The following is a 26,836-nucleotide window of genomic DNA, read 5'->3' as shown; positions in this document are numbered from 1 at the left end:
GTCTAAGACGGCAAATGGCCACACTGTCTTAGGCCACGCTGTCTGGTCACTGCCTTCTTTTCGGGCCCTGATCTTACCGCCAGCCTCATCCTTCCCGCAAGAGCCACATCCCACATATGGGGTGTAGGTGAGTTCCTCTTGAGGGGTGAGACTGAAGGGGAGACTGAGGGGGAGGGGTGAGACTGAAGCAATGTCTAGTCTTCTTCCAGTTCCACCTCTGGGGGGTGAGACTCTAACCCAGCTGCCCCTCAGAGGCCTCTGTCCTTGAGGGGCCACTCCTCCCTTCAGGGGGCCCCTGTGGGGAAGAGGGAGAATTGGAAACCTGATCTGCTAATCGCTGTCTTGTTTTCCCCACCCCAGGGTGGCGGTGCCCCAATCCATACCCTCACCTAGCCCTTAATCACTTGAGCAGCCATCAATCGTTTTACATTTCCTGTAAAATTCAGATTTAATTAGCATTTAATTTTTATAAAGACTTTTTAGATAATTTAGATTTTTTTAATCCTTGCAGAAACCTTTTTAAATTATAGATTTGCAAATTTTAGTGACTGTAATAAACAATAAGTAAAGAGAGAACTAAAAGAACAATTTATCTTGTTAACAAATTTTCATAGGTATTAATAATTTAAGTGTTTTAATTTTTAACTGTAAGAAGTGCTGCTCAAGTTTCCCTGTCCAATTCCTATTCAGACCTTACCCCAATGTTCCATTTAATTTTTATATTACTGTAAATTGGCAAAAGCATAAATTTTGATTTGGTTTATATTTTTTTACAAGATTGATAAGTTTTAAAAATTAAATTACAGAATTATCCTTTAAGTTCTTGGTATTGCCTTCCTTGCAAAGGGCCCTGCAAAAGGCCATAATCAGTGATAATATTAAAGGATGAACTTAAAAGTTTTCAATTTAAATGGAATATAAATTTTGTAACAATTAATTTTTAATGACAATATTTGGTTTGCCAATTTGAAGAGTGGTTGATATGATTTGAGGATGCAAAATACCTTTTTAAAGTTTTTAAACAGTGTATTTTTACAGAAGTAAAGATTATTAATTCGATTAAATTTATAAAAAGCTTAATTACTACACAGGTTTTCCATTTTGAAGAAATATGCGTTTTTTAACCCCAAAACCAAAAATACCAAATGCTTTATTAGGTTTGATTTTTATTATTGATTAATTAGCCCTTTTTATTTCAAATGTACGTTTTTGTATTGTTTTTAAAAAATAACTGTTTGTCATATTTCCTGTCAGTCATCAGCTAGCCAGGAGGAGCAGCAACATGCCAATAAGCATACTGTTTTACCTTATTAATGAATGCTACATTTTACTTACTGCTCCAGCAAGCCTTTGTGCTTCCTTCCTCGCAAGGTCTTTATTCAGTAATTTAATGAGGTAGTCTGCACGGGTCTGTAACTGCTTTGCCTGGGGTTTCTTATCTGGATCATCAGGCAAAATCTGAGGAGAAAATGGTAGCATCACAGCTGTGAGTACAGATTATCAACTTCAGATGTTAGCCTGGAGAACACAGAACAGAAAAGGCTGTGCAAAAGGACACAGTAAACAATCCACTCCAACTATACCTAGTAAATACATCAGAATGTTTAAAGCAAAGGAGAATTTCATAGAAGTTTTAATTTCTCTCCAATGAAACCAATGCAAGCAATCAACGCTTAGACTGCAGCAATGCTTGGAAAGCAGAGTCTTGGAAATTGCCTCAGCGTTTAAACCAGCTCAAGACACCAGCCTCAGATTTCTGTCTCCACTCTGATATTTCATGTAAGAAATTATGGGCACTTGTACCAATCAGTCACAGAACTCCTGGCTCTGACTCATTCATCTTCTAAATGTAGTTGCCAAGAATACAAATACATGGTTTCAAAAGCCAGACAAATTAATGGAAGGCAGGAATAGGAATCATTACTAAGCAAATTTGGACAGAAACCTGGCTTCTCAAATCCCAAAGCTATAGGTTGTTGGCACTGTCACAAAGTTTACTTCACCCCAGGCTTTTCCTCAGTATCTGCTGCTCACTATTGCTAACAAGTTATTGTACTAATTCTAGTACAGCTACTCTCAATGTTTGCAGTGGAAGACAGTTTCAACTGAAGAACCTGGGGATTAAACAGGGATGGAGAAACAAAGCAGAACGTCTGACGTAAAGAAGGAAACAACTGAAAAAAATCAAATGACACAGGACCAAGCACGTGAGACTATGAAAACACAGCTGACGGCAAGAATGCATGCTTCAAAGTAAATACTCAAGACCCCAAAATCTACTACTATACCACGAGAAGGATATGTATTATGTGTGAAGTACAACTGACATATAATGTTTCTGCAATTTCATTCACCATAAGTAAGTTCTTTCAGTAACACTACTTAGCAGTAACACTACTTAGCAAACAATCCTTGATAAACTATTGTAGATGACATACCTTCTGTGTCAAACTGAGATCAGGATCCATTTTTATCATTTCCCAGCTGCCATAACCATATTCATAGATGCCTATCAACAAATTGGAGTCATCTTCTTTACCCCAATCTATATCAAAATGAGCAGCCTTAGTGTGGCATGGGATGACGTATCTAGAAGAAGTATATTAGAAAGAAAAACATATGACTTTTACATCTGAAATTTGGCGAGGGGGAAGAGAACATACTAAAGGTAATGCAGCTAGATTTATTTTGTTTGCTGAGATGCTGGTAAATTTAAGAAATTAATCCAAGTATTTATAATATTTTCTTAGCATTTCTATAAAACAGTAATTGAAATCAGCACTGTAATGTGTTTTAAAGCAGATTAAGACTAAAATATGAAGAACAGATACCTGTCTGAAGCCATGAGCTGTGTGACAGAATTGGCTAGCCACGAATAAAAGCAAAAATTATCATCCAAGTGTTCTAAGTGGATAGTTTAGGAACTGCAGTACACAAGGTGGCAAGTTTAGAGGGTAGGAACAACTACTGCTGCACTTTGATACCCTTCTCAAGCAGAGATGACACATTTAGCTCCTCAGCAAGCCTGAATTCTAGTCCTAATTATTATTAGTAATTGAAATCACAGTTCATAGTGAATACAATTGACAAGTTAAAGGTATTACTGGCTTCTGAGAAGTTTTCTGCATTACTACTCTCTTAAAAATATGCAAAAATCAGTACCTTTTTCTTTCTTCTGGATCTGAAGGAATGGATTTGTGCAATGGTGCCAACTCCTCTTCATGAGAGATGACTAACTTTGCATTTACTTGCACTCCTGAAATTCGGAATGTTGGGCCTTTAACCTTCCCAAGTCTACCTCCTTAAAATAAATGACAACACTATTAAAATAGCTACCTTTACAAATAACATCAGAAAAATGTAAAGAAAACAATTATATCACATCACCTTTTCTTGACCAAATGCTTGAATTAAATGCTTCAGAATTGAAAAGTCCCTACGTAACAGGAGTACATCTAAATTTCACAGCAAATCAAAAATCGATTTCATTTTTCAGTGGTAAGTCACATACAGAAGGGGGAAAAAATCACCTTTCTATAACTCTGGGTGTTTTAAAATTATCCAGTATGCACCCTAACAGTTTTGTTCATATTTCCCAACAAAACTGTTTTGTTATAATCAGAGTGCAAGAGTAATTAATTTTTCACTGTCCCCTCAAGCCCCCTGAATACTGTACCTGCTCTTTCTTGTCCAGATGAGTTGTCCTTTAAGGCTTTAATGCATCCATTATGTACAAGCTCTCCCAAACGTCTGAGATCTGTCTCTGATTTATCAACTAGCTCAGCATCTCTAGCTACAGCATCTAACCTGTAATAAAAAAAAAAAATCATTTTTGTAACTCTGAAAAACTTGGCAGTTGTGAATGATTCCTTCAGACTTCAAAACAAAATAAATGATTATTTAAGTTAGCAGTCAGCTGTGGTTTCTATTTGGTGTACAATTTCGAACAAAAAAAAAAAAACCTTAATGACTGGTATGAGGACAATAAAACGAGAATTGTAAAGAACCCTAACCCTACTGTTAAATTATTGTACATTTCTTTAGAAAACAAAATGAATCCTTAAATCACACATACACATATATATCATATAATCATATGAACAATAAATATTTCTAAGGATTAGTATTTTTACGGATAGGAAGTTTTTCTTAAAATAGGAATAATGAAGGAAGCTTAAAAATGACAATTGACAATATGTAAAATGCAAACCTAATTTTGACAGAGTGGATAAACTGATGGGCTTTCAACAGGCTTATCAAACATGACAGGTGAATGATTATCACCAATGAAGAGTAAACAAGTCAGCAGATAAATATAAAGGAAGTGTTCCTCCAAATGACAGTCTATTGTGTGGCTGTCTGCACGCACATCATACATGAAGAAACGCAAGATACTACACTAAAGTCACAGTATATTCAACTTCCCCTACTGACTAAAGTTTCATGGTACATTCTAACTTCTATTAAAAAAAACCAATATTCCAAGCTGCCACACAAACAATAATCAAACAACTTTACCTCTCGAGAGGGCCACCAAATTTCTTGTAACTCTTGATAAACCTAATAACAGAAAATAATTTTACCATTTAAATATATGCTTAACAAATAACATTTGTTTTAAAGTTGCACTGATACAATTGTAAATCTCAGTCTAATGCTACATGGACAACGGGGGAAAAAAGCATAGAGAAGGCAGAGCAGCTTCATACACTCGGATAACTCAAATAAAATCAGTTTTATGGGTTTAAGAACCGATATAAATAAAACAATAGAAGATATAATTTATTTGAGAAATCAGTTTATTAATTTCACAAGACTGAAGACTCCGCAGCTGTATGTATCTAAAAATGAAAACTGAATGTGGATTTACAGTAAATGAAGATTTCAGACATCATGTTATACGTTAGTTAAACGGTTACTAAAAAGACCAACCTCCAACAGGTAACTGGAAGATTTAGGAAAACTACATAAAAGATACTCTCTGTTCAAATATCTAAGCAATGGAAAGAAACTGGAGATACTTGGAGGAGAACAGAAATTAAATAGAATTTTTTTTTTTTAATTGAAAAAAAAAAAAAAAAAGAAGAAAACTTCCGCAACAACAAAATTGCTTGTTCAAGCACAAGGATAGCCTTAAAAAAGTACCAATTTGCCTCGCTGCTAGATGAGATAAAAAGCCAAAAAGGATCTTTGAAGTTATTCCTCTAAAAAAATACTCTGAAGACTTTACAGCAATTTAGGGAAACATGCATACTTCAATTTCAGAAGCAAAGCAGCATTTCACAAAACCAGAAATGATAACCAAAAGAATTCCTCCTCTTCCTCCTACCAAAACAATACTTCAGCAAATATTTAGCATATACGGAAGGGACCAATGATAACACAAGTTTCAAATAGGATTTTATATTTTCTTCGTTTTAAAAAAGCAGGATGTAACAATTCAATTATAGAAGTTTAAAAAGAAAACAAAATTCAATCAAATTGTTTCATTTGTCACCAAAGAGATGTAACACAGTCTTTGAGCACTGCAGATTTTCGATAAATTGGTGGAAACCAGATCATTTTGCTTGTTTATTTTTAATGGAAAGTTCTCCCCTTGTAAAATCACTGTCAGTAATTATTCAGTGAAATTACTGCCTTCATAGGCTGTAGGAACTAAAAAAATTAAACCAATTTTGTATATTTTTCAAACATAATTTTATATCTCATTAAAATGGGTTCAAATTCTTGCTATAGCAGTTCACTATGTCAGCACCACAAGGTAGAAACAATAAATGTCTAGAATAAAAAGATTTCAAACAACTTCAGGAAAAACATTACCAGCTGTAGTTTCCAGATTAATAATATTATTATTAATTAAAAAAATAGTAATTTCTTGTTCCTTTAAATATGCATGTCCTCCCATATCTTACCGCCTTATCTCTGCATCACTAAATCCTTTAATATTTTCTCGAGGAATAGTTCGTGGTCTTCCACGTTTTTTTGGCCTTTTTCTTTCTGAGATGGAGTCACTATCAGATCCAGAGTATCTTCTACTTCTACTGCGTCTCCCTTCGCTGCCATTGAAGCTAATCTGGAATTCCAGAGCAAGCAAGCTATGTAAGTAACAAATATAAGTAAGTTTTACCTGCTCTGTCAAAAAAATGTGTTCAGAAAAGGAAAAAAAAATCCCAAAAGCAACAAACTACACCAAAAGCAACACAGAACTACAATTCAGTCAAAACCAAGAGACACCTGTTTTGCACAGTTTCTCATTCTTGGAAGCATGTATATTTCTTCAAGTTCTTTTTGTCTTTCCTCCTCTTCTATTCTTCGCCTCTGGACCTCCGGAATGATTTCTTCCCAATTTCTTGAATTTCTTTCTGGTTCCAACTCAATATCATCTTCATCCATATTGGAGAAGTTGGCCACCTTGTACATCAAAACATATACATTTTAATCAAATCAATACATGACACAATTAAAAAAAAACGAATTAACTTCTATTTAAGGAAAAACTGGTTACAGATCCCACATTTTATGCATTTATACATATAATATTTACATATTTTATCTGTTTATATATATGCTATTGTTTTATAAGATATATATTGAATTTATAAATTCAAAATGTTTCATGAAACAGTGTCTAATGAAAGTATTTTTATTCATTTAGGAAAGACAGACTCCTTTCAGCATGGGCTAAGAAGGATACAAGGAGAATCACACCCCTCATACCTCTGTGATTGTGGTTTAACTTCCTTCAAATTGGGCTAACAACATTTAAATGCCTGATTTAATGTGAAACTATAATAATATAAAATTAACCAAACATTAATACAATGCAGATATCAAAATATGTTGGGAATGAGTGATTAGCAGGAGAGCTATTTAATCATCTCCTGAACTAAACAAACATATCATGCTCTGCACTTTTTTTTTTCCCCACACACAATATTTTTAACTGATAACACTTGAAAAATACCTGGCATTCCAAGTTTATTTTGCGGCTAAAAGCAACTTGGAGAAATGATCAGCAAAGAAACACAAAGAACACATTGCATTTATTGATACTATAAGCTGCTTAATAACAAAGACAGTAAATAAAACACAAAATTAAAATTCTAGTCATTAAGACATTCATAAACACATCTCATTTTATTATCAAAATACATAATATATTTCTAATAGTTTATAATGATGGTAAGGTATGAGGTATAGGCAGAAAACCATTTTACCAGGAAGTGATACAGAGTTGACTTACTGAGGCATCTATTTCTGAAGAATTAAGAGATAGATACATAGAAGAGAAATACCACTGTTTCAAAAAGGAAATATAATTATGGCAGGAAGGAGGGAACAGAGCCATACCTTGAACTGCGAAAGCAATTCATCTCCTACAGTTAATGGACCTGGCTCATTTTCCCGAGTTTCAGCCCTCTTCAATATTTCATCTATATCCATTTCCTGATGATAAAAAAAAAGTTTATCTTTACAATTAAATAATTCATACATATTTTCAGCTGTTTTATCTACCTAGTCCAGAAGCACTACTTACTTGAGGCTCCTGTTCTTCCCCTTCAGGTTCTTTAAAAAGTTCCTCAGCACCAAACTTCAAAATTGCCGACAACTCCTCCTTATTAAAAGGTGTTGAGCTGAAATAAATAATGTTTCAGGAAAAACGTTTTAACTTACAAACTTGGAAAAGTTCTCTATAATCATGAGTCAATTAAGCTTTCTTCTTACTATTAAATATAAAGTCTTTGTATATTTGAGATATGTATTTATTATGCAAATAAAAATCTACAAAGACTTTGCGCCTTCTGTTTGGCCTTTCATTTACAAATGCAATATTCTTAAGGGTAAGTTAGTATAGGAACAAACACAAAGGTACCTTGAAGGAGTAGAGCCTGTATGCAACACAGTTTTCCCTGTAGTGTCCATTCTCTGAATTACTAAATGATCTAATACCATCTTTTTCTTAGCTCGTTCAAGAATATCTTCTTCTACTGATCCTTTTGTGACTAGTCGATAAATATTAACCTATGTGTATTTAAAAAATAAAAAAATTCAAAAGCAGAAATCTCAGTCTTCATTACATAACTTCTGAATTTTTTTCATGGGTTTCAAATATGAAATACTAATTTAATAACATTACTACAGTCTTTACAGAAATGTTTTATAAAGCCCTAATAAATTGTCTTAGACCTTTCTTTATAAACTTCAGTGACTTGGCACATGCATTGCCAGAGGCAATAATGTCATATTTCTAATTGTCGCTGTATGTCATCTGTAAGAAGGAAAGAATCCTCTTGAGAACTAGAATATTTAAGCATTGGGGATATGCCTGATGTAGAAGTTATTTTGTAGAATGACATTCATACCAATGAATGTAAGACAAATTGACAACTCTTCTCCCTCTCCCACCCAAATACCACAGCTGCCATATTATTTCTTCCTGTATGGAGACTTAGGAAAAAAGAAATTAGCATTACTAACATTTCTGGAGATATGCAGAAAGTTAGTTATTCTCAAAAAATACATGAGGACTGAATGGTGCAGACAGAGGGTGGACAGCTGATGTACAGAACTGTCTTTCAGGTCTGCAGCTTAAACTGAGTGTGTTTACCTGTTTCTTCTGTCCAATTCTATGTGCTCTAGCCTGTGCTTGCAGATCATTCTGTGGATTCCAGTCAGAATCAAATATAACCACCGTATCAGCAGATGCCAAGTTGATACCTAATCCTCCAGCTCTGGTAGACAGTAAAAAGCAGAAGTCCTGAAATCATAAAGTAGGAAACAGTTTTATATACAATACTTGTATATTCCTAAAGGAACCAACATACTTTACAATTTACTTTATGCAGTATGTGGTGCTACCAAATCCATAACTGCTCTATGCTTAAAACTTCTTGAAATATAGAGCAAATGCTGATTACCAATTACTTTCATAAAGCTACTGACTTCTCAAGTCAGTTTAAAGGAAGCAGTGTCCTAGATGACCATCACTGAGCAAGACATCCCAACAAAACCAGACTGGCCACAAAAATACCAAATCTTACTGTCAAAGCCTTCAATGTTACAAAAACTCTTTCCCACCCTCCCTGCCCCAAGCCCTGGAAGACTAAACAGTCATGTCAGAGTAGGGAAAGCACTTGAGCCTAAGACATAACCGATTAAGAGGCAAAAGCAAAAATCTTCTCCTAAGTTCAATGCTGCTCAGCATATTCATGAGCAATATGAAAATGGTAAGCAGCAAGGAGAAAAAACCCTGTAGGCAATATAAACTTATTGAATGAGTCTTTCATAACTATGAAAGACTGTGGAAGGATATTGAGGCATAGAAAAACAACATATGAAATCCAAGCTCAAGTAAAGCAGGTTAAAAAACCCCAACCAAACCAAATTTTCAGTAGTACAGTTACAGGGAACAGTAACCATTACAATAAAGAAAGAGTTAAAGATTTCCAGGTAGCCTGTAGCTCAGTAACACAAAAACTCCAAAAAATCCACCCCAAAATATTATAAAATTTTAGGAAACAAAAAATAAAACTGAGAGCATTCTTCTTCTTGCTGCACCAATGCAGACTTTGCCTCAATTTTAGAAATGGATAAATTCTTCTTTATCTCAAAAAATGTACAGTGTAACTGCCAGGATTTCAGAAAATGCCAACAATGTCTATGAAAGAAATTTGAGAGTTAGCTTTTGTATTTTAACATGGAGTTTGGTACTTCTCCCTCCACAAAGCAGAAACAAGCTCAGCAGCAACTAACAAATGCTATCTTCAAATACAAATTAAACTAAACCAAAATCAATGACCAACCAACCTCCACTCCCTCAAATCTGAGAGTGTAGGACAAAAGATTTAAACGAATCCAACAGTATGGAATGACATGCTTAATAGGAGTGCATAATAAGGTACAAATACTCCAGTTCAGAATCTAAAAGAATTGTAACAGACGCCTACCTATTCACTGGTTGCTCACAAAGAATTGCTAGAAATCAGTACTTTATTTCTTCCATGGCATGCAACAGGTGTGAACAAATAAAGATAACAGGAATGATATTGGAAACAAGTAAAATATAATTGTTTGTGCAAGGATATATAAAGTTAGTTCTGCCCATTGCCGAAGGATTTTTGGGTACTACCTGCTTAAGTTCAGCACTTTTGTAAATATTACTAAATTCTACAGAGGAACAAAGCTGGGGTTAAAATTCTGCAGCATTTATAGAGCAATCAGCTGAACTTTCCTAATTTATGTGGTATCTACTTAACATCTTCTTAAAAAAATATTACATAAACCTTATACTCTAGGCAGTAGCAATGAATTTCCAACCTTACTGATATATTCCTCACTTTTTTCAACTCTCCTTTTTTGTGCAATGTCTTTTGATACTTGGGAAAAAATAAAACAGATTCCCCAGGAAAAAAAATACTGTACCTCTGACCCTTCTGCATTAAAATGATCCAGTGCTTGTTTCCTCAATTCCCCTTTTATTGATCCATCAAGTCTCTAGAGAGATTGAGAACTACAGTTAAAAAGTAATTTTACACTGTACTCAGTATCAGAGCAATTTCAATTGCCAGATGCCAAACTGTTATGTGAAGGGAAAAAAAAAGTAAATGAACAGCTCACATAATTTTTAGTTCATCTGTCTCACTTCAAAATAACATTCATCATAGAGCCAGTCCCATTCTAGAAAAAGGAGACATTTTCATCCACCTTTTTTTAATCAAAGGGGTAAAGGCCACATAATCATAAACAAAGCTCAAAGGGACTGCTGAGGGTCACCTTGTCTAAATCTCCTGCTTAGGCAGGGACAGCTAAAGCATGCTGTCCAAGGTCATGTCCAAGTAGCTTTTGTACCTCAACAAGAAACAGAAATTTCATAACCTCTGGAAAACCTGTTCCACTGCTTTGAAACCGTTACATTAAAGAAAAAAAAAATTCAAGATCAAAGCTTCCTAGCATCTATTACCAGCAAGTTTCTTACCTGAAATGGAAATTGACGATATTTCAGATATTCTGCCAGAATGTCCAGCATCCTTACCATCTGTGAGAAAATCAGGACTCTGTTGCCACGTTCTCGCAGACGAATCAATAGCTTGTCAAGAAGGATTAGTTTCCCACTGCTACGTATTAAATGCTACAAAAACCAATACATTGCAAAACAAATTAATTTCAACACTAATACACACTGGGGTAAGCTGGAGATCCATCTGAGATTTGCCTTTCTTTCTGTTACTGTGGGCAGAAAAATAAAAAGCAAATTCTGACATTCCTGAAGAATTTTACAACTTAAAACATCCATACAATAGTATGTAATTAAAACTGGGCACATTTATTTACTCAATTCTCTGTCAATTATTCAGTTCTAATTAAGAATCAAAAAATATTTCACTGTAAAAACCCAAGATACACATTTTATGGAAAACCTCTTTTTCCTTAATATACTTCAATAAGACTAATGAACTGCCAAGGAACTATAAAATTTCGTGAAAATTGCAGACGTAAAACCTCTCTTTTCTTTTTTTTAATTATAAGGTGACACTACCTGTAAGGCCTCCTGTTTATTATAGAATTCATTATCATCTGGTGGTTTAATGAGGTAGCAATGGTTGCAACACTTCTTGAGTTCCATCATGATGTTCAAAAAGCCTGAGGTACTGCCTTTTGAACCTTTGCTAAGGGCTTTATAATTCCTGGTTAAAATCCACCTAGGAAATAAGATGTACAATATTAGTAAATTCTAACTGTATGTGGAAGTAAGATAGATCTAGCTTAAAGATAGTTCAAAATATGAACAAGCTGAAGGAAAAAAGCATCTCCCAAAAGAGTATATTGATATGCCAAACAAAATAAATATGCCAAACAAAAGAAACTACATAAATAGACATTAGACCAATGCAATTCCTGAGCCCTTGCTTCACAGAATTTTATAGTGAAATCCTATCAAAGCCCCAACTTCCATAAAGTACACAAATCACTGTAATTCGGTAAATTGTACATAGACATATCACTGAAACAGCAGAATATACAAAGAGTTGGTACATACTTGTAGTATTGCTTCTGCAATGCACTCATTTCCATCCTCAGAATTTGCTCAACTTTAGCAGGCAAAGACTTTTCTACATCTTTTTTAACTCTTCTCAGCAGAAATGGTTCAAGTTCTTTGTGAAGACTTGCATAACCGCACTCTCTCCCTTTGCCATGCTCCTCTTCAAAATCTTCCCATGAAGAAAACCTTCAACATAAAAAAGTGTAAGCACAAAATAGTGACATTCTGTGAACACCCTGATGAAGCAAAATTCAGGAAGAAAGGTAACACAGACACAGAACATGTATACATGTATACACAGTATCCCAGATACTGTGCCTGTAAATAGAATAATGGCATTTTCCAAAAATGTCTACAGAATGAAGACTTCTGATTCCACAATGGAAATGCAATGGTCTTCTTTTTCTGCAAGGACACTTGTCTAGATGGTTGCAGAAAAGTTCATTATTATATTTTATCAAGACAGCATAAAAAGCCAGCTCCACATCCAGAGGGTGCGCAAGAGAACAAGAATATACTTAAAAAGTGTCTTGCAGCTTGTATGGTCTAGATCATGTGCAACTATTGTCTGTACTAACAGACTTGGAGAATGGAGTTTATGATCAAACAAATGAATAATGGCTACACAACCTCAGTGACTCTCCATGAAATGTTTTGTATAATCCATAGCTCAAATTAAGCAGAGCTATGGTGCTTGGGATTTACAAGATGTCTGACAGGAATACTGTGCTTTCACACATGAGCTCTAGTTTACCTTAGGTTTAAACAAGTCAGTACAAAATCAGGTCAATGCAATAAGTTTACTGTATTCAAAACACATGGGAAAACCAGCTATCTGATTGAATTACAGGATATTTGGCATCTTGACACAATTTGTTTTCATCAATAGTACTAACATATGAAAAATTTAATTCTTCTTCCCTAAGAGCAAATCTATATGGTTTTTCTCTTAGTCTAAGATGAAGCCTTTTTCCCAGGTTCTAACCCATACATCAACCCATCACTTTTGCTAAAATGGAAAAAGGTGACATCTGCTACTAGCATTACTTATCTAAAGCAGCATCAAAAGATACATGTATTTACTTTATGTAGGATATTTAAGCTATCTTTCAGTACAATTCCCTACTTCTACTGATTCTCACATCACTTTGCCATAAAAAAACTTAACGGAAAACTCTTTCTTACTTTTCTGGCATGATGAAGTGGAGTAAAGACCAAAGCTCTTTGAGGGAGTTTTGCAGAGGTGTTCCAGTAATAAGAAGACGATGGTTAGACTTAAAGTCTATTAAAGTTTTGTACAGAAGAGAGTCATCATTTTTTAAACGATGAGCTTCATCAACTCCTATGAATGCCCAATTCAGACCACCAAGGAATGACTTGAAAAGGAAATGGAGAAGGGGGGAAACATTATTCAAATCAACACATTACATGATTTTCCACATAATATAAACAAGCTATAAACCCAATAATTTCTTTGTTTATTTTAATAAAGTAACAGCCATAGGTTTTTAGTACTAATTATGGCTTTTACATTTCCAGGTTCAATGAAAAGCTGTGTAGTCATCCTAAGAAAACATTTATTATTTAAAAAAATTTCCAGAAGTCTGACCCAAAGTTTTTAAAATGACAGGAAAAAAAATCATTATTGACTTCTTCCCATACAAACAAATGAACTAAACAAAGTCAAGTGATTCTTGAATATCTCTATCAATTTTCACATACTGTTAGAAGTATTAACAATAACTCTGTGTGCTCTCACTTCAGAGGCAGTATTAATACATGTGCACACACTACTGTATGCAAATATCACAGAAAAACTATATGGGATTTCCTAGTTTTGTATCCCATTTGGGATTAAGGTTCTGTTAGATTCTGTTTCAGTTCCTTCATGGTGGTCTGCAAAGAAGCAGAGCATGAAGCTGAGAGGAGATCATTACAGCAATGAGACTCTCAAGCAAACTGAAGAAAATTGTTACCCACCTTACAAAATGGAAAAAGGCTGAAAGCCTCACCACATGTATGTAAAATCCGGAAGCGCTTAAATAAGAAAAGACCCCCAAGTAACAAAAACCAAAACCCCAAACTACACACTGTCATAGCAAAAACTATCAGACTCTCCATAAATTTAATGGGCCATAAATCAAATATATGCAAGTCCCATAAATCAAATATATGCAAGTCTAAAGGGAATTATTCTATGCTGGTGAAATTATTTTTGTCTCCTCACAGAAGGGTAATTACCTTATCCTTTAGCAAAATTTCATATGTTGTTAACAGTATGTTAAATTTCAATCGTTTGGTCTGTGGATGCATCCATTCATGAGTTCTTATCTACAAAAAGAAACAAGTAAACTATAAGCTGCAGAAAAAAGGTCTTGCTGACTGGAATAAATTTAAATACTGCAACAGTGTAGATATTTATTAGCATAAAGCAATATGATAACGGAACAGAAGGACAACACACATATATGTAACATTTATATATATGTAACATATAAATTTATATACATATTAACATATACATTTTATACGTAAATATGTACATATGCATATGCACACACACATATATATATATATATATATATATATATGTGTATACATACATAAGCATTTATACAGACAAGAACTTTTTACTTTAATGGGTAAGATCAATAACATTAACAAACCGACAACCTTTCAGGAAATAAAGTAATATCATGACTGGCGTTCTTATATACTAATTTTCACTATATCCACCTAAATAATCACATGGGAGAAGGTAACTGGTTTTCAAATGCAAGACAAATTTTTTAATTCTGTCCACTATTAAGCAGAAAGGAAACCTCTCATACACATTTACATGAGATCAAAATCCAAGCCTTCAATTCACATTTTAAAGACACAGGGCTTCAGCAAATATTTGCTCTGTCCCAACCAAAATGTTTGAGATACGCAGATGATAAAAATATGAAGCATGTCTTGTTTATGTACAAGACTTTCCAACGACAAGGAGAAATACTCACCATATTTCTACTAGTTATGTCTCCTAAGTAAACTACAGCATTCATCTGAGGAGCCCAGGTTTGAATCTCTCTTTGCCAAGACGTCAAGGTAGAAAGTGGCACAACCAACAAAAAAGGCCCATACAATTGATGCTCGTGAAACAGATAGTTCAGAAAAGAAATTGTTTGTATTGTTTTACCCAGACCCATTTCATCTGCAAGAATACAGCTATTCCCTCTAAAAAAAGAAGACAAAAAAAAAGGAAAGAAAGCTATTTAGGGGACATGTGGAGATGGGGAAGGTTTGGATAAAAAGTAATCATTATCTTTTCAGCACAAAACCCAATCATAACAGTTTTCAAGATTTTACTACTATACATTTTGAAGACATTTATTTACATTGTTTTTCCATCAAAAGATTTCCAATCCCTCCTATCCCCTTGAATAAACAAAAAGGTGCAAGTCATCCTCCTGAGGCTAATTTTTAAATTTTAACAGTAATGTTGACATTCCATAAATGTTTGTTTGGCTTTTCTCATTTTACTGTTTTAGGTCTGTTGGTTGTTTTAAAAATATTACTTATTCCATTGAAACTAAAAGCAAAGTAATGACACATTTTAGCTGTTTTTTGTTGAGAATGGCCAAGAAATTATAATTTTGGTACTACTTAGAGCAAAACCAGTCCCTTCAAACCTCTATTTTGAGCTTACAGTGTGGAAGTTTCTGACTTTAGAAAGAAAAAAAAAACACCCAACAGAAAAAAACATTTCAATACTTTACACATGCTTGCAATTTACAAACAAAATTGAGACTCCTTACTTGCACCATGAGTGAGCAAGCCAATTCAACCCATTTAACTGATAATCTCTTAATTCTAAGCTTTCGTGTCCTCCAATGTAAGATGGTTGTTTTTTTAGTGCAACAAACCGTGGCCTTTGTTTTAGAACCTGTGAAAAGCAAATTGATCATCAGTCAATGATTGAACTGTAAGTGAAATTACCTAAAGATCTTCCTATAGAAAAAGTAACAGGAGGTATTTACTAGCTCATCAAGTCTAGTTTTTATCTATCAATGTAAGCCAGGCCATATAAAAACAGCCAAGTAATTAGCAAGTTGAAACTAGTTTGATTGCGAATCTAAATGTCACAACATGAGTGACATTAACTCAGTCAAAGTTTTCTTTTAAAATAAACTACAATACTAAACAAATCCATTTCTGAATGTTACTAAAAATGCAGGGGACTGGCATGTACAAAACCTACCCTCAGTAGTGCTATTGTCCATACATCCTCCTATACATCATTATTGGTATTCTGAAAAAACTTTCAAAAATTCATAATATGTATTCGATATGTGGATTAAAAAAAAAAAAAACATTAAAAAAAAAAAAAAAAATCACATTTTTACTACTGCAACTGATGTGGCAGCTTGAACTTGGCCAGGAGCCAAGCTGCCACCCAACTGCTTACTCACTTCCTACCTTAGAGAGACAGGAGAGAAATGAAAAAGTAAAAGTGAGAAAAAAATTGTGGGTCAAAACAAGGAGTCTACTGGGTGAAGGCAAAACCACCCAGTTTAAAAAAAAAAAAAAAAAAAAAAAAAAAAAATCCCACAAATGACAGAATGAGTCACACATCAGTTCACCAGCAGACTGATGAACAACAAATCTCCAGGCAGCCCCTGCTCAGCCCACTCAGTTTATTGTTGAGTAAGACATTAAACGGCACCAAGCATCTCTTTAGTCAGCTGGGGTTCAGCTGTTACTGGTGTGCTCCCTCCCAGCCTACACATGGCGGGGATGACACAGAGAGGGCACTGTGCAAGCACTGGTCAGTAGCAGCCAATATGTGTTACCAAAACCATTTGGTCACAAATATAAACCACAGACTGTAGAGGCTGCTATGAAGAAAATTAACCCTATCCTAATCTGATCCAGTACAACTGATTATAAATCCATTGTAAAATACCTACTCACCTTGCAATCTTTAAAGGGAGTGGTCTTGGATTGATTTCTGCTGAAATATTCATCAATGCGTGCCTGAAACTTTTTGGCAATGAGAGCTCCATCTTCCCAGCTACATTCAGAGTAAGGCAGACCCTGCCACTTACAATAGTAGTCTGGATAACCAGCAGCTGATTTCTGATTTGAATGAGCTGCAAAAATGCACCAGAGTTCTGATCACCATTCTACTTCTGCACTGTAGGAAAATATTTATTTTACGTAATAATACAACAGAAGCTAGACCCATACAGACAGCCTGAAACCTCTTCTCTTTACCTGAAGTTTTGTTTTGGATTAAAATTTTGTGATATCAATATTTTACATTTCTTAACTACAAATACAAGAGCACTGAGAACATACAGAATCCCTGACATTGATTTCTGTCCACAAGTTTGTAACATACCAATTATTCTTTCCACTATCTGGTATTGTTTATGTAGATCATCTGTAAGCTCCTGCTGGCAGTTGTAATATTCCACATCTTCTGGGGAAGCATTTTTCAGCCTGGAGCAGGAATTAATTCACAACACTTATTACACCATATACTTCTAAAACTAAGAAAGTTCAACACCTATAGCTCAGAATGTAATTATCCACAAATCTTGGCTGGATTTAAAAACTTAAAAATCCCTACTGCAAAATGGCTGCATCTGCCTCACCATTAATGACTGAAAATACTTATTGCTGAAAATTAGTATTCTCCATTAGTTGCTTGGCTAGTACAAGTGGTAGCTGTAGTAGCTATGTCTCCAGATAAGCAGTACACTTTACAGGTTATTTTCATGGAATAGTAGTCAGGGTGGCTCACTGCAAGAATACATCTAATGACTAGTTGCTAAAAATCCCACCAGCATTCATTAATTATATTAAACATATTAATAAAACCAGACACCAAAGAGGCGACTTTAAAATGTATATATTTCTTCATGGTTTTTATTCTCAAGCTTCAACCTCAGGTTTCAGCAAAGAAAACTGAATTTTTCAAAGTTACCTGAAATGGCTAATGCACCAAGAAAACATTGATCCTTGCAGCAATTCTTGAAGAAATCCAACCAAAGTATAATGGGAAAATTACCAAAAGCTACAATTTACTATTCATTTTTAAATACTACCTGTCTTGTTAAAACTCCATTTATACCATACAGACACATACACACACACACCCCCACATCCCCATCAGATTCAGAGAACTATGTTACTGGACCATGTTAAAGGGGCTTTGGCTTTCAAAGTTTTTGTCTTCCCATTGCACAGACACTCGAAGTTATATCCTCAAAACTAGGTAACAGATTTCAGAAACACAATAGAATACCTATGGTGTTACAGAATAAGTATCATAAAAAAAACAGATTCACCATCGTTTTGTTTCCTGATCCTTTTTCTTGTAATTGTCCAGTTTCTTCATTCCTTTAACATTTTGTTGCTTCAGTGTTTCCTCAGTTTCCCAAGTGTTATGGATGTGTGACCAACCTTTCCATTTAATAAGATACTGTACTTCTGCTGGCTCCTTTGATTTTTCAAACCCAGCATTTGGGTCACCATCTGCCTCAACTGCATATATTGTGGTTGCAGCACCTGTGGCTGAGAAAGAAACCACATCATATGCCTTGAGTAAGTGTGCACTGTCATAAGTTAACCAGTTAGAAATGCAGTAAAGTAATTGGTGGTAATTTTAGATGAGCATATATTTGAGTTATGTCTACTGCACTCATGTCATTACTATTATTTGAAAGATTATGATGTAGATATATTAAGACATGCACAAGTAGTCAAGAGAATAAAAGAGCAACCAAAACTTCTACACCTACCCTGCAATATCTTATCTTTCCTCATGAAAATTTTTTTTGTATTTCTGCATTTAAAGCAACCACTAGGGAATGCTCCACACAAACATTGCTTGTCATCTTCTGTTACACTATTCTTACCTCTGAGCATAAAAAAGATATCTGGTGTTATGTCTGATCAGCCTCAAGACATGAAAAACCTACTAACAGGGACACTCTAAATCTCCTTCTTCCTAAACAACTTTGTTGCTTGTCCTGCCTCTGTTATCTTACATTATAAAGTACAGACTGTATTGTAGCTGCAGCACTCTAGCAGCAGGAAACAGGCTCATTTTGGTGAGGACAGGTTACAGAATCACAGAATATGCCGCGCTGGGAGGGGCCCACAAGGATCATGGAGTCAAACTCTTAAGCCTGTATAGGGATCAAACCCATAGCCCTGACATTATTACCATCCAGCTCTAACCAAGTGGTTGATAAGGAAATGAGATCAGCAAGCTCTGGACCAGATAAACTCTAACAGAAAGGCAATGCCAAAAAAGCAGCAACATCATCTGTGCAGGAAGAATGAAAGCAGGTTAGTTTCTAAGGCTTTGACCACAGCAGTAACACCATACACTGGATATGAGATAGCATGGGAGAGGGAATTTGAGAGAAAAGAAGAGTACAAATTCTGACAAGGGTCAATAATTTAAGACATTAGGTATAAGAAATGGAGAAAGGCAGCTCTGAAGGGGGCTCAGCATTTGGGTGGGGTTTTTTCATGTGTTTGTTTAGATAATTAAGAGTAGTAGGGGAGAAGTGTTTACTTGGACAAGGAGCAGGCTGAGGTACTCAACAACTGCCTTCCCTCAGTCTTCACTAGCAAATGACTCAACCACACCAGAGGAAGAAAAGGCAGGAAGAGAATGGGAGAAGGAAGAATCACCCACTCCAGGAAAAGATTAGGTTTGAGACCAGTTAAGGAAACTGAAAGTGCACAAGTCCGTGGAACTAGTTAAGATACATCTACAGGTCCTGAGGGAAATGGCGGAGGAAATAACTAAGCCACAACCATAATCTTTGAGGTCACAGTGGTCCAAGGAAGTTCACACTAACTGGAAAAAGAGAAATATAAACCTCAGTTTTGAAAAAGAGAAAAAAGGAAGACCCGAGGCTCTGGGGTCCCCACTGTAAGAAGGATGTGGACTTTCTGGAGTACATCCAGAGGAGGCCACCAACATGGTAAAGAGGGCTGGAACACCTATGGTATGAAAAGAGCCTGACAATTGGGGCTGCTATCCCAGGCAAAAAGAAGGCTCTGGGGAGACCTTGCAGCACCTTCTAGTACCTAAAGGAGGCACTAAGAAGGCTGGAGAGGGACTTCAGACAAGGGCACATAGTAGTAGGACAAGAGGTAATGACTTTAAACTGAAGGACACTTAGATTAGGTATTAGGAAGAATTCTCTGCTATGAGGGGGGTGAGGCACCATAACTGGTTGCCTGGCTACACCCAGAGAGGCTGTTGATTCACCATGCCTGGAAGTAAGTGTTCAAGGCCAGGTTGGATGGGTCTTCGACCAAACTGGTGTAGTGGAATGTATACCTGCCAATGGCAGAGGAGTTGGAATTAGCTGATCTTTAAGGTCCCTTCCAACCAAAACCATTCTATGAGTCTATGATTTTAACTTGCAGACTCAAATACAAAGCAGAACCATTGCAATTTTAGATGCAATTTTTGTAGCCATTCCACACATTGTTTTCTATTTGTACTGCAGTAACTGAAATCATTATTTCAGTGGTTTAGCCTTACCAACACTTTCAGTGTTCAGACTACTAGTCAGCTCTCCCATGTAGTCTGCTTTCTCCGCTGCATTGTACATAATTTGTACTGATCAAGTACCACTGAACTGTACAAAGAGTGTCATAACACTATGATGTGCATTCATGCAATACAGAGCTATCTTCCACCTGATTTTTATCTTCTACTTAGGTATGCAATTTTTCTGTATTCTGCAATGCTTAGAAGGCAATAGAAGCATTCTTATTAATAGAAAAGGTGAAACAGTATGACTTGTTTGTAACTTTAAAACTACTGCTTTTTAACCTATAGATGAGAATATGCATTGAAGTTGCACCATGATCTTAACAAGGATTTTAAAAACACTTAAAAAAAAAAAAATACCTCCTTTACGGCCAACTCGACTATCCATAAATTTCTCTATAGTTTCAAATTCATCTTCTTCAGGTTGTGGAACGTCTTCTCCACAAACTTCTAGCAAATCATCAGAATCTGTCTTGGTTTCTTCAGCTTCTTTGTAACTAATGTTGACTGTCGCCTGGCGACGAGATCCCCTCTTATCATAATCATCGTCATCATCCTCCTCCTCTTCATCATCCTCTGAAGAATCAAGTTGCCTCTTTTTTGGTCCTGCACTCTTTTTCCCACTTTTTGGCTTAATTCTTCAAGACAGTAAAGTATGACACAACGATGTTTCAATGGAGGCAACAAGAGGTTTTCTGCATTGTTTTCTGAATACATGCATTTAATGAATGTTCAATTACTCTGCTTTCATTTAAAGCAGATAGGAAAAGGTATACAATAGAAAGCATTAATATATTATCATATTATGTATATTAAAAAAAACAGGTGTTTTTTCTCTCAGTAAGTATACTACAATTTTCAGTTGCATGCATAGTAGTAGTAAATACTCAACTGTTTTTTAGAAATAGTTTAGAATAGAGCATTCAAATGCCCAGCTTCTTACCTGGTTGGAGGTTTCCGGCTTTTGACCTTGTTTTTTGGTTCATAGTCAGATTCACTCTCTTCACAGCTGCTTTTCTCTCTGTCTTCCTCCGATTCAGAATCTGAACCTGTTCCTGACATTGACCCTGATCCTGACATTTGCCAATCTTCACTGTACATTATGAAAGACAAAACACTAATTTCATGTTGTTGCATTTTTTAGAACAGTTATTCACCCAGGAGGGATCTGCTGTAATTTCAAGACTCTTCACAGAAATAAAAATCTTCTAACACTTATTTCAATTGATGAGACAGAAATTTGTCCTCAGTGAATACTAGGTAAGTTAAAAAATGTCCAATGGCATCAAAGGGATTTGGACTAAGAGGTAGATTTAAAATCTAATACAACAACAAAAATCTGGATTTCTATATAAATTTCAGCATGAAAAAATGAGTTAACATGACATGTCAGAAAACAAGTCTACCTGGTAAGACATTCGTCAGAAGTTAAACATGTTCAAATCATAAAGTCCAAATCATAAAGTTCAAATCACAAAGTTATGATTTGAACATGTCTAATATAAGACTCTGGAGAATCTCATATTGTCTAATGCCTATGGTCTCTGTGGCCCATGTGAAGAATCAGCAACTTTGACACAAGAATTGAAAAATAACAGAGGGAGATTTGAGAAGTGCAGAAAACCTGAACTGCAGCAACTAGTGAGTGGCATTGGCTCCCAAAAGCTTCCACTAAATTCTCACATCAGTGCTTCACAGCCAAGCAAGGTACCGTGAGTAAGACACTTCTGACTGAGTAGCAGGATTCCTTGGTTTCTGCTTAACTGAGATTTTTTACTTTGTGACAGAAAAGATGAGGTACAGTATCTTGATTCAAACTCTGACTTTATACAAGAAAATTCAATCTTAATAGTTTAAATAATAATTTAATAGAGTTATTTAATATCAAAACTATAGTAACTTTTAAGCATGTCCAAGAAAAGGAAAAAAATGAAACAAAAAGCAATCCCACGAAAATCCAAAAGATAAGCCATCTGGCATTAACTAAGGGATTCTAACTTGAATTTTCTTTGAGACAATCTATTTAAGTAGTTTCCTACATCTACAAGAATTTTTATGGAGGGCCTCCAACTCAAAAGTAAACTGAAACAAAGTATTTTAGAAATAAAAGCACTGATGAATGTTTTCAAACAATATTGCACACTTTTTTAGTGTGATAGAGATGCTCATTTTTAAATTACAAAATTGGAAATGAAAGATCAAGACAAATTAAGAAGCGAACAAGCATTTCAAGAGTGAGGAAATCAAACATAAGTTACAAGCATCTGTCTCTATGAAAAAAAAGTGTGCTATTACTTAGGAAAATATCTTACTCTTTATGTGTTTTCTTCTTGGTATCACTGGATGAGTCATCTGCTGAATCTTCACTACTTGAGGAGTCCTGCAGGGAAATGAAATAAACCAAAGCCAATTAATTTTCACAAAAAAATTATGTAAAAATCTTCTAACAAGTAGATTTTGAAAAGATACATCAGTTTCCACTTTCAAATTTGAGGCATACTATTCGTATTTTACCCTCTTCATGCCTTTCAATTTAGTTGTTCGAATACTGCTATTGTTTTTGTATTTATCCATCTATGAATACCTTGTGCCAATGCTGCTCCAGAGAACACCACATAAAACTCCCATCTTAAAAAATCAACATTGTGCCCACATAAAAACAGTCATGGTGTAAGCTGCTCCACATTACTCAAGATGATGTCTCTGTATAATTCTAATGAAATCTCCTACCCTCAAGAGCTTTCCCACCTTTCATATCTGTTCACATTAAAACACCAGTTTAAGACAATTCTGAGAATAGCATATCCCTTCTTTCTTTACACTAGAAGAAAAAACAAGAACCCTCTTAAAGCTAGGTTTTCTTTATGTCACTCTCATTGTCTTAAACTTAGTTTAGAATAATTTTTATCCTGAAAAGTATCTTTCTGGAAGAAAGAGCTAAACAGGTGTAAATTAACATTTTAATGATATGTGACTAAGTTTTCTTTTTAAAAGATGAGCTGCTAAATCAGACAAAAACAGAAATTCAACCAAATGAGTGTGACTACATTACAAAGTCTTTGTAATACGGGAAAAAAAGACAGCTTTACAAATAAATTACATTTCATAGTTCCAATTAGTGCTCTTAAAAGATATTCCTACTGTGAAAAGTCAGTATTTCTTTAGCTTACGATTTAGGTTTTGCAACACAGGCCTCATTCTTAAAATACAAGAATTCTTTTGCAGTGACTATTACAAGACGTGCAAAAATTGGTTTTCCACTTAATATGGAATTTCTGAAAACTACAGCAGCCATCTTTTCCAAAAACACATTGAAAAAATAATTTAGCATTTTTACTTGTCTTTACAATAAACTCAAGAAGCCAGAAATACAATGTAAGTCAGTGTGGTTTGAAAATTTTGTCTAGACAACACAGAATAGCTACCTAAAAAAAGCACAGAATCAAGACTGCTAAAATTTTGTAACAACTCACTTGGAAACAAGTAACCAGAGGTATCTTTACATTTCTGCATAAAAATGTCAGTTATTTGAATATTAACTTTACAGACTAACCCCAGGCTTCTATGCACACTCAGAGAATATGAATTTGCTCCATGTAATTTTACTGCAATGTGTAAGACAATGAGATAGCAATGTGTACATTTTAAAAATTATATTAATCACCTCTTCTGAAACACTGTCTGATGAGGCTGCCTTTTGTTGTTGCTGCTTCTTGAGTACTCCTGATCTTTGCACGGCAAGTATACTTGGACTAGACTTCCAAAACTAAACAGGAATAGAGATGCAAGAGTCAGTCAAAGGTATTGAAAATCTCCAGTTTACCACATATTTACTTTTCCTAAGTAGCATCTTAATTTTATCAATTAAAATATTTCACTACAAAAAAATTCACTACAGAACAGTAACATTAACTAACAATATCAGACAGCTTTTTAAAGTCGTAAGATTCCTACAAAACAGAATGTTATACGCTAATAACCAGGATAATTACTGAAACATGTTTAACCATAGTTGTGTAGGCAATTGTTAAAGCAAAACTTTGTATTTTTAAATTCACACAGATAAATTCTTTCAGACTGCTCAACTGCTATGATTTTGTTTCATACAGTAATAGTTAAACACATAGGAAAAAATTTAACAGAGAATCCTTAACAGTCTTCAGTTCTTAGTGTGTCTCATCTATAACTACCTTCATAAATATGGTATACCACTCCATAAACATGGGAGAGTGCATGTAATTCTGGCCCACTGGATTGAAGAGATTTCTCAACACCACTTTGTTCCTGCTTTTAGCAGACTTACTGATAAAGAAAGCTAACCGTATGTAAGCTTGAAATTTTTATACAATTATTTATAGATACAATGCAACCAAGCATTTGAGAAACAATGTAAAAACAGAATTCAGGAACAACAGTATGTGTTATCTTTCTCTTCCATAACTTTCAGTAAACTAGCACGTGCTTCTGTATGATGAAATTTAAGTAGCCTTCTAACTGAAAATACTTACAAATGTGAGAATTTTAAAAGCAGAAATTTAAATAATTATATGAGAAACTTTCCCAATGTTTAAGGCAGTAAAGTGCACCCGTTCACTAACCCAATCAAGCTAAAATCTAATTAAGAACACTTCATTACCTAATTTTTTTTAAATTGCTTTTAAAAATTTTTTTAGTATTTTCCTTGCCATGTTTTTAATATTTCCTTTGCCATTTCCTTGCCAAAGGGTTCATTTATGTATCTTGTTTACCTCAGATCCATCAACTTTTGGTGGTTTAGATTGAATTTGTTTCTTCTCTCTAGATGTGTCAGACTCTGATTCTGACTGAGTGCCTGACTCCGAACCAGAGTCAGAGTCACTGCTGCCTGACTGGCTGCTGCTTCCGTCACTACTACTTCCAGAGCTCGAACAAGATCCAGAGGCTGATGCTGATCCAGAATCATCACCTGATTGGCTGCAATGACAAGTCAGTAGGACGTTACACAACTGACAAAGTAGCAGGATTAAAAGAAAAAAAAAAGTCAACTTTACCTGTAACTCAACTGCTAAGTTACACCAGACAAATGGGTAGCACACAAATGGAGGCAGTTGACTAAATAAGCTGAGTTGAATAAAGCTAAAACTAAACAGTGAATAAGAATTTAAAGTGTAATTAGATACTCTAAGTGAAGCCAAAATAAAAATAAAGCAAAACCATTCAAATTAATACAGCAGTGTCACACAGGGGAATTAAAAGCAGTAGAAAGACTTGGTAGCCATACAAACTTGAGCTTCACCCCCTTCAAAATCCCTGCTTAGCGCAATCAAATACCATATTAGGTAATAGTTTAGTCTACTTCACAAAAGACTATCCAGTATTGTTTTCAATCTTCATAAAACCGTGGTAGTCCTTAAAACAAAACAAAAAGCTACACAGACTGTGGTCTTCTGTTAAAAGAGCAGCACAAACTTTTCCCATACAGACAACTCTGAATTTTTCAGGTGGTACGACTTCTGCCAAAGCACTTTCCTTGGCATACACTTGAGCTGTCTAAATTATTTTACCTGTATATTCATTTTTCATTCAGATTTAACATAATTAGAACACACAATAATTAAAAGTATTTCTTTTATAATTTTAGCATTTGTTTTTCACAGAGTAGATGAGTTTGAAACTTTAGTAAAATTCCTTACTAGATTAATACTATATTCCAAAGATACCATGAGAAAGAAACACCACATAGCAAAATAATTTCTAACTATGTACACACTGACACAAATGCTTAAAAACCAGAGTAAACATGAAGCTGGAACTGCAAATGTTAAAGCCAAAACTGTATCAAAGCCCAGCTGGTCTCTGCCATCAGGCTGACAGTCAGCTGGAGGTGAGGTGGGGGAGAGGGAAGATGATCATTTGCCTCAGAATATACTCAACTGTCTATTTTAGAACTGCAGAACAAAGCAAAATCACTCCTCTGCTTTTGCTGCCACCAACAAAACTGTGCCAGAAAAGAAGAAATGAAGCTATTCATTAACAGATCCCTGCAGAGTGCACCTCCATCAGCCATCTGCAACTAGCAACCAGGAAAATAAAGACCAGCAAAGCGAACACAGTGAAGCTTCCTTGCCCTGAAGGGCAAGACGTGGAGAAAAATGTTGCTACTACATTTGCTGAAAGGAAAGCTGGGAAACAAAAAGGCTGCTCCGAAATTTCCAATTTCTTTCATCAAAGTCTTATTTCAGGCA

At 35.1% G+C, this 26,836-nt stretch overlaps 1 protein-coding gene across 3 annotated transcripts in view; it reads right to left on the bottom strand.

Annotated features, from left to right (window-relative positions):
- The window catches only part of CHD1 (chromodomain helicase DNA binding protein 1), a 58,713-nt gene that overhangs the window by 11,918 nt on the left and 19,959 nt on the right, over window positions 1-26,836 (bottom strand). For all 3 annotated transcript variants that reach the window (XM_041398123.1, XM_041398124.1, XM_041398125.1), the window contains exons 3-29: window positions 25,361-25,565; window positions 24,277-24,378; window positions 22,925-22,992; window positions 21,556-21,705; window positions 20,973-21,250; window positions 18,379-18,604; window positions 17,427-17,527; window positions 16,997-17,175; window positions 15,841-15,968; window positions 15,043-15,259; window positions 14,282-14,371; window positions 13,226-13,416; window positions 12,038-12,226; window positions 11,537-11,699; window positions 10,976-11,128; window positions 10,423-10,494; window positions 8,609-8,758; window positions 7,874-8,022; window positions 7,538-7,634; window positions 7,351-7,446; window positions 6,235-6,411; window positions 5,913-6,073; window positions 4,519-4,560; window positions 3,677-3,807; window positions 3,163-3,301; window positions 2,439-2,589; window positions 1,336-1,458 (exon numbers count right to left, since the gene is read on the bottom strand). In XM_041398123.1, the coding sequence (XP_041254057.1) occupies window positions 1,336-1,458; window positions 2,439-2,589; window positions 3,163-3,301; window positions 3,677-3,807; window positions 4,519-4,560; window positions 5,913-6,073; window positions 6,235-6,411; window positions 7,351-7,446; window positions 7,538-7,634; window positions 7,874-8,022; window positions 8,609-8,758; window positions 10,423-10,494; window positions 10,976-11,128; window positions 11,537-11,699; window positions 12,038-12,226; window positions 13,226-13,416; window positions 14,282-14,371; window positions 15,043-15,259; window positions 15,841-15,968; window positions 16,997-17,175; window positions 17,427-17,527; window positions 18,379-18,604; window positions 20,973-21,250; window positions 21,556-21,705; window positions 22,925-22,992; window positions 24,277-24,378; window positions 25,361-25,565 (3,928 nt within the window). The remainder of the gene's footprint in view (window positions 1-1,335; window positions 1,459-2,438; window positions 2,590-3,162; window positions 3,302-3,676; window positions 3,808-4,518; window positions 4,561-5,912; window positions 6,074-6,234; window positions 6,412-7,350; window positions 7,447-7,537; window positions 7,635-7,873; window positions 8,023-8,608; window positions 8,759-10,422; window positions 10,495-10,975; window positions 11,129-11,536; window positions 11,700-12,037; window positions 12,227-13,225; window positions 13,417-14,281; window positions 14,372-15,042; window positions 15,260-15,840; window positions 15,969-16,996; window positions 17,176-17,426; window positions 17,528-18,378; window positions 18,605-20,972; window positions 21,251-21,555; window positions 21,706-22,924; window positions 22,993-24,276; window positions 24,379-25,360; window positions 25,566-26,836) is intronic.

Source organism: Onychostruthus taczanowskii, unplaced genomic scaffold, assembly GCF_017590055.1.
Source record: "Onychostruthus taczanowskii isolate IOZ18803 unplaced genomic scaffold, ASM1759005v1 scaffold140, whole genome shotgun sequence".
Classification (NCBI taxonomy): Eukaryota; Metazoa; Chordata; class Aves; order Passeriformes; family Passeridae; genus Onychostruthus; species Onychostruthus taczanowskii.
Note: the sequence above shows the minus strand (reverse complement) of the source record. Positions and strands in the feature narration are given on the sequence as shown.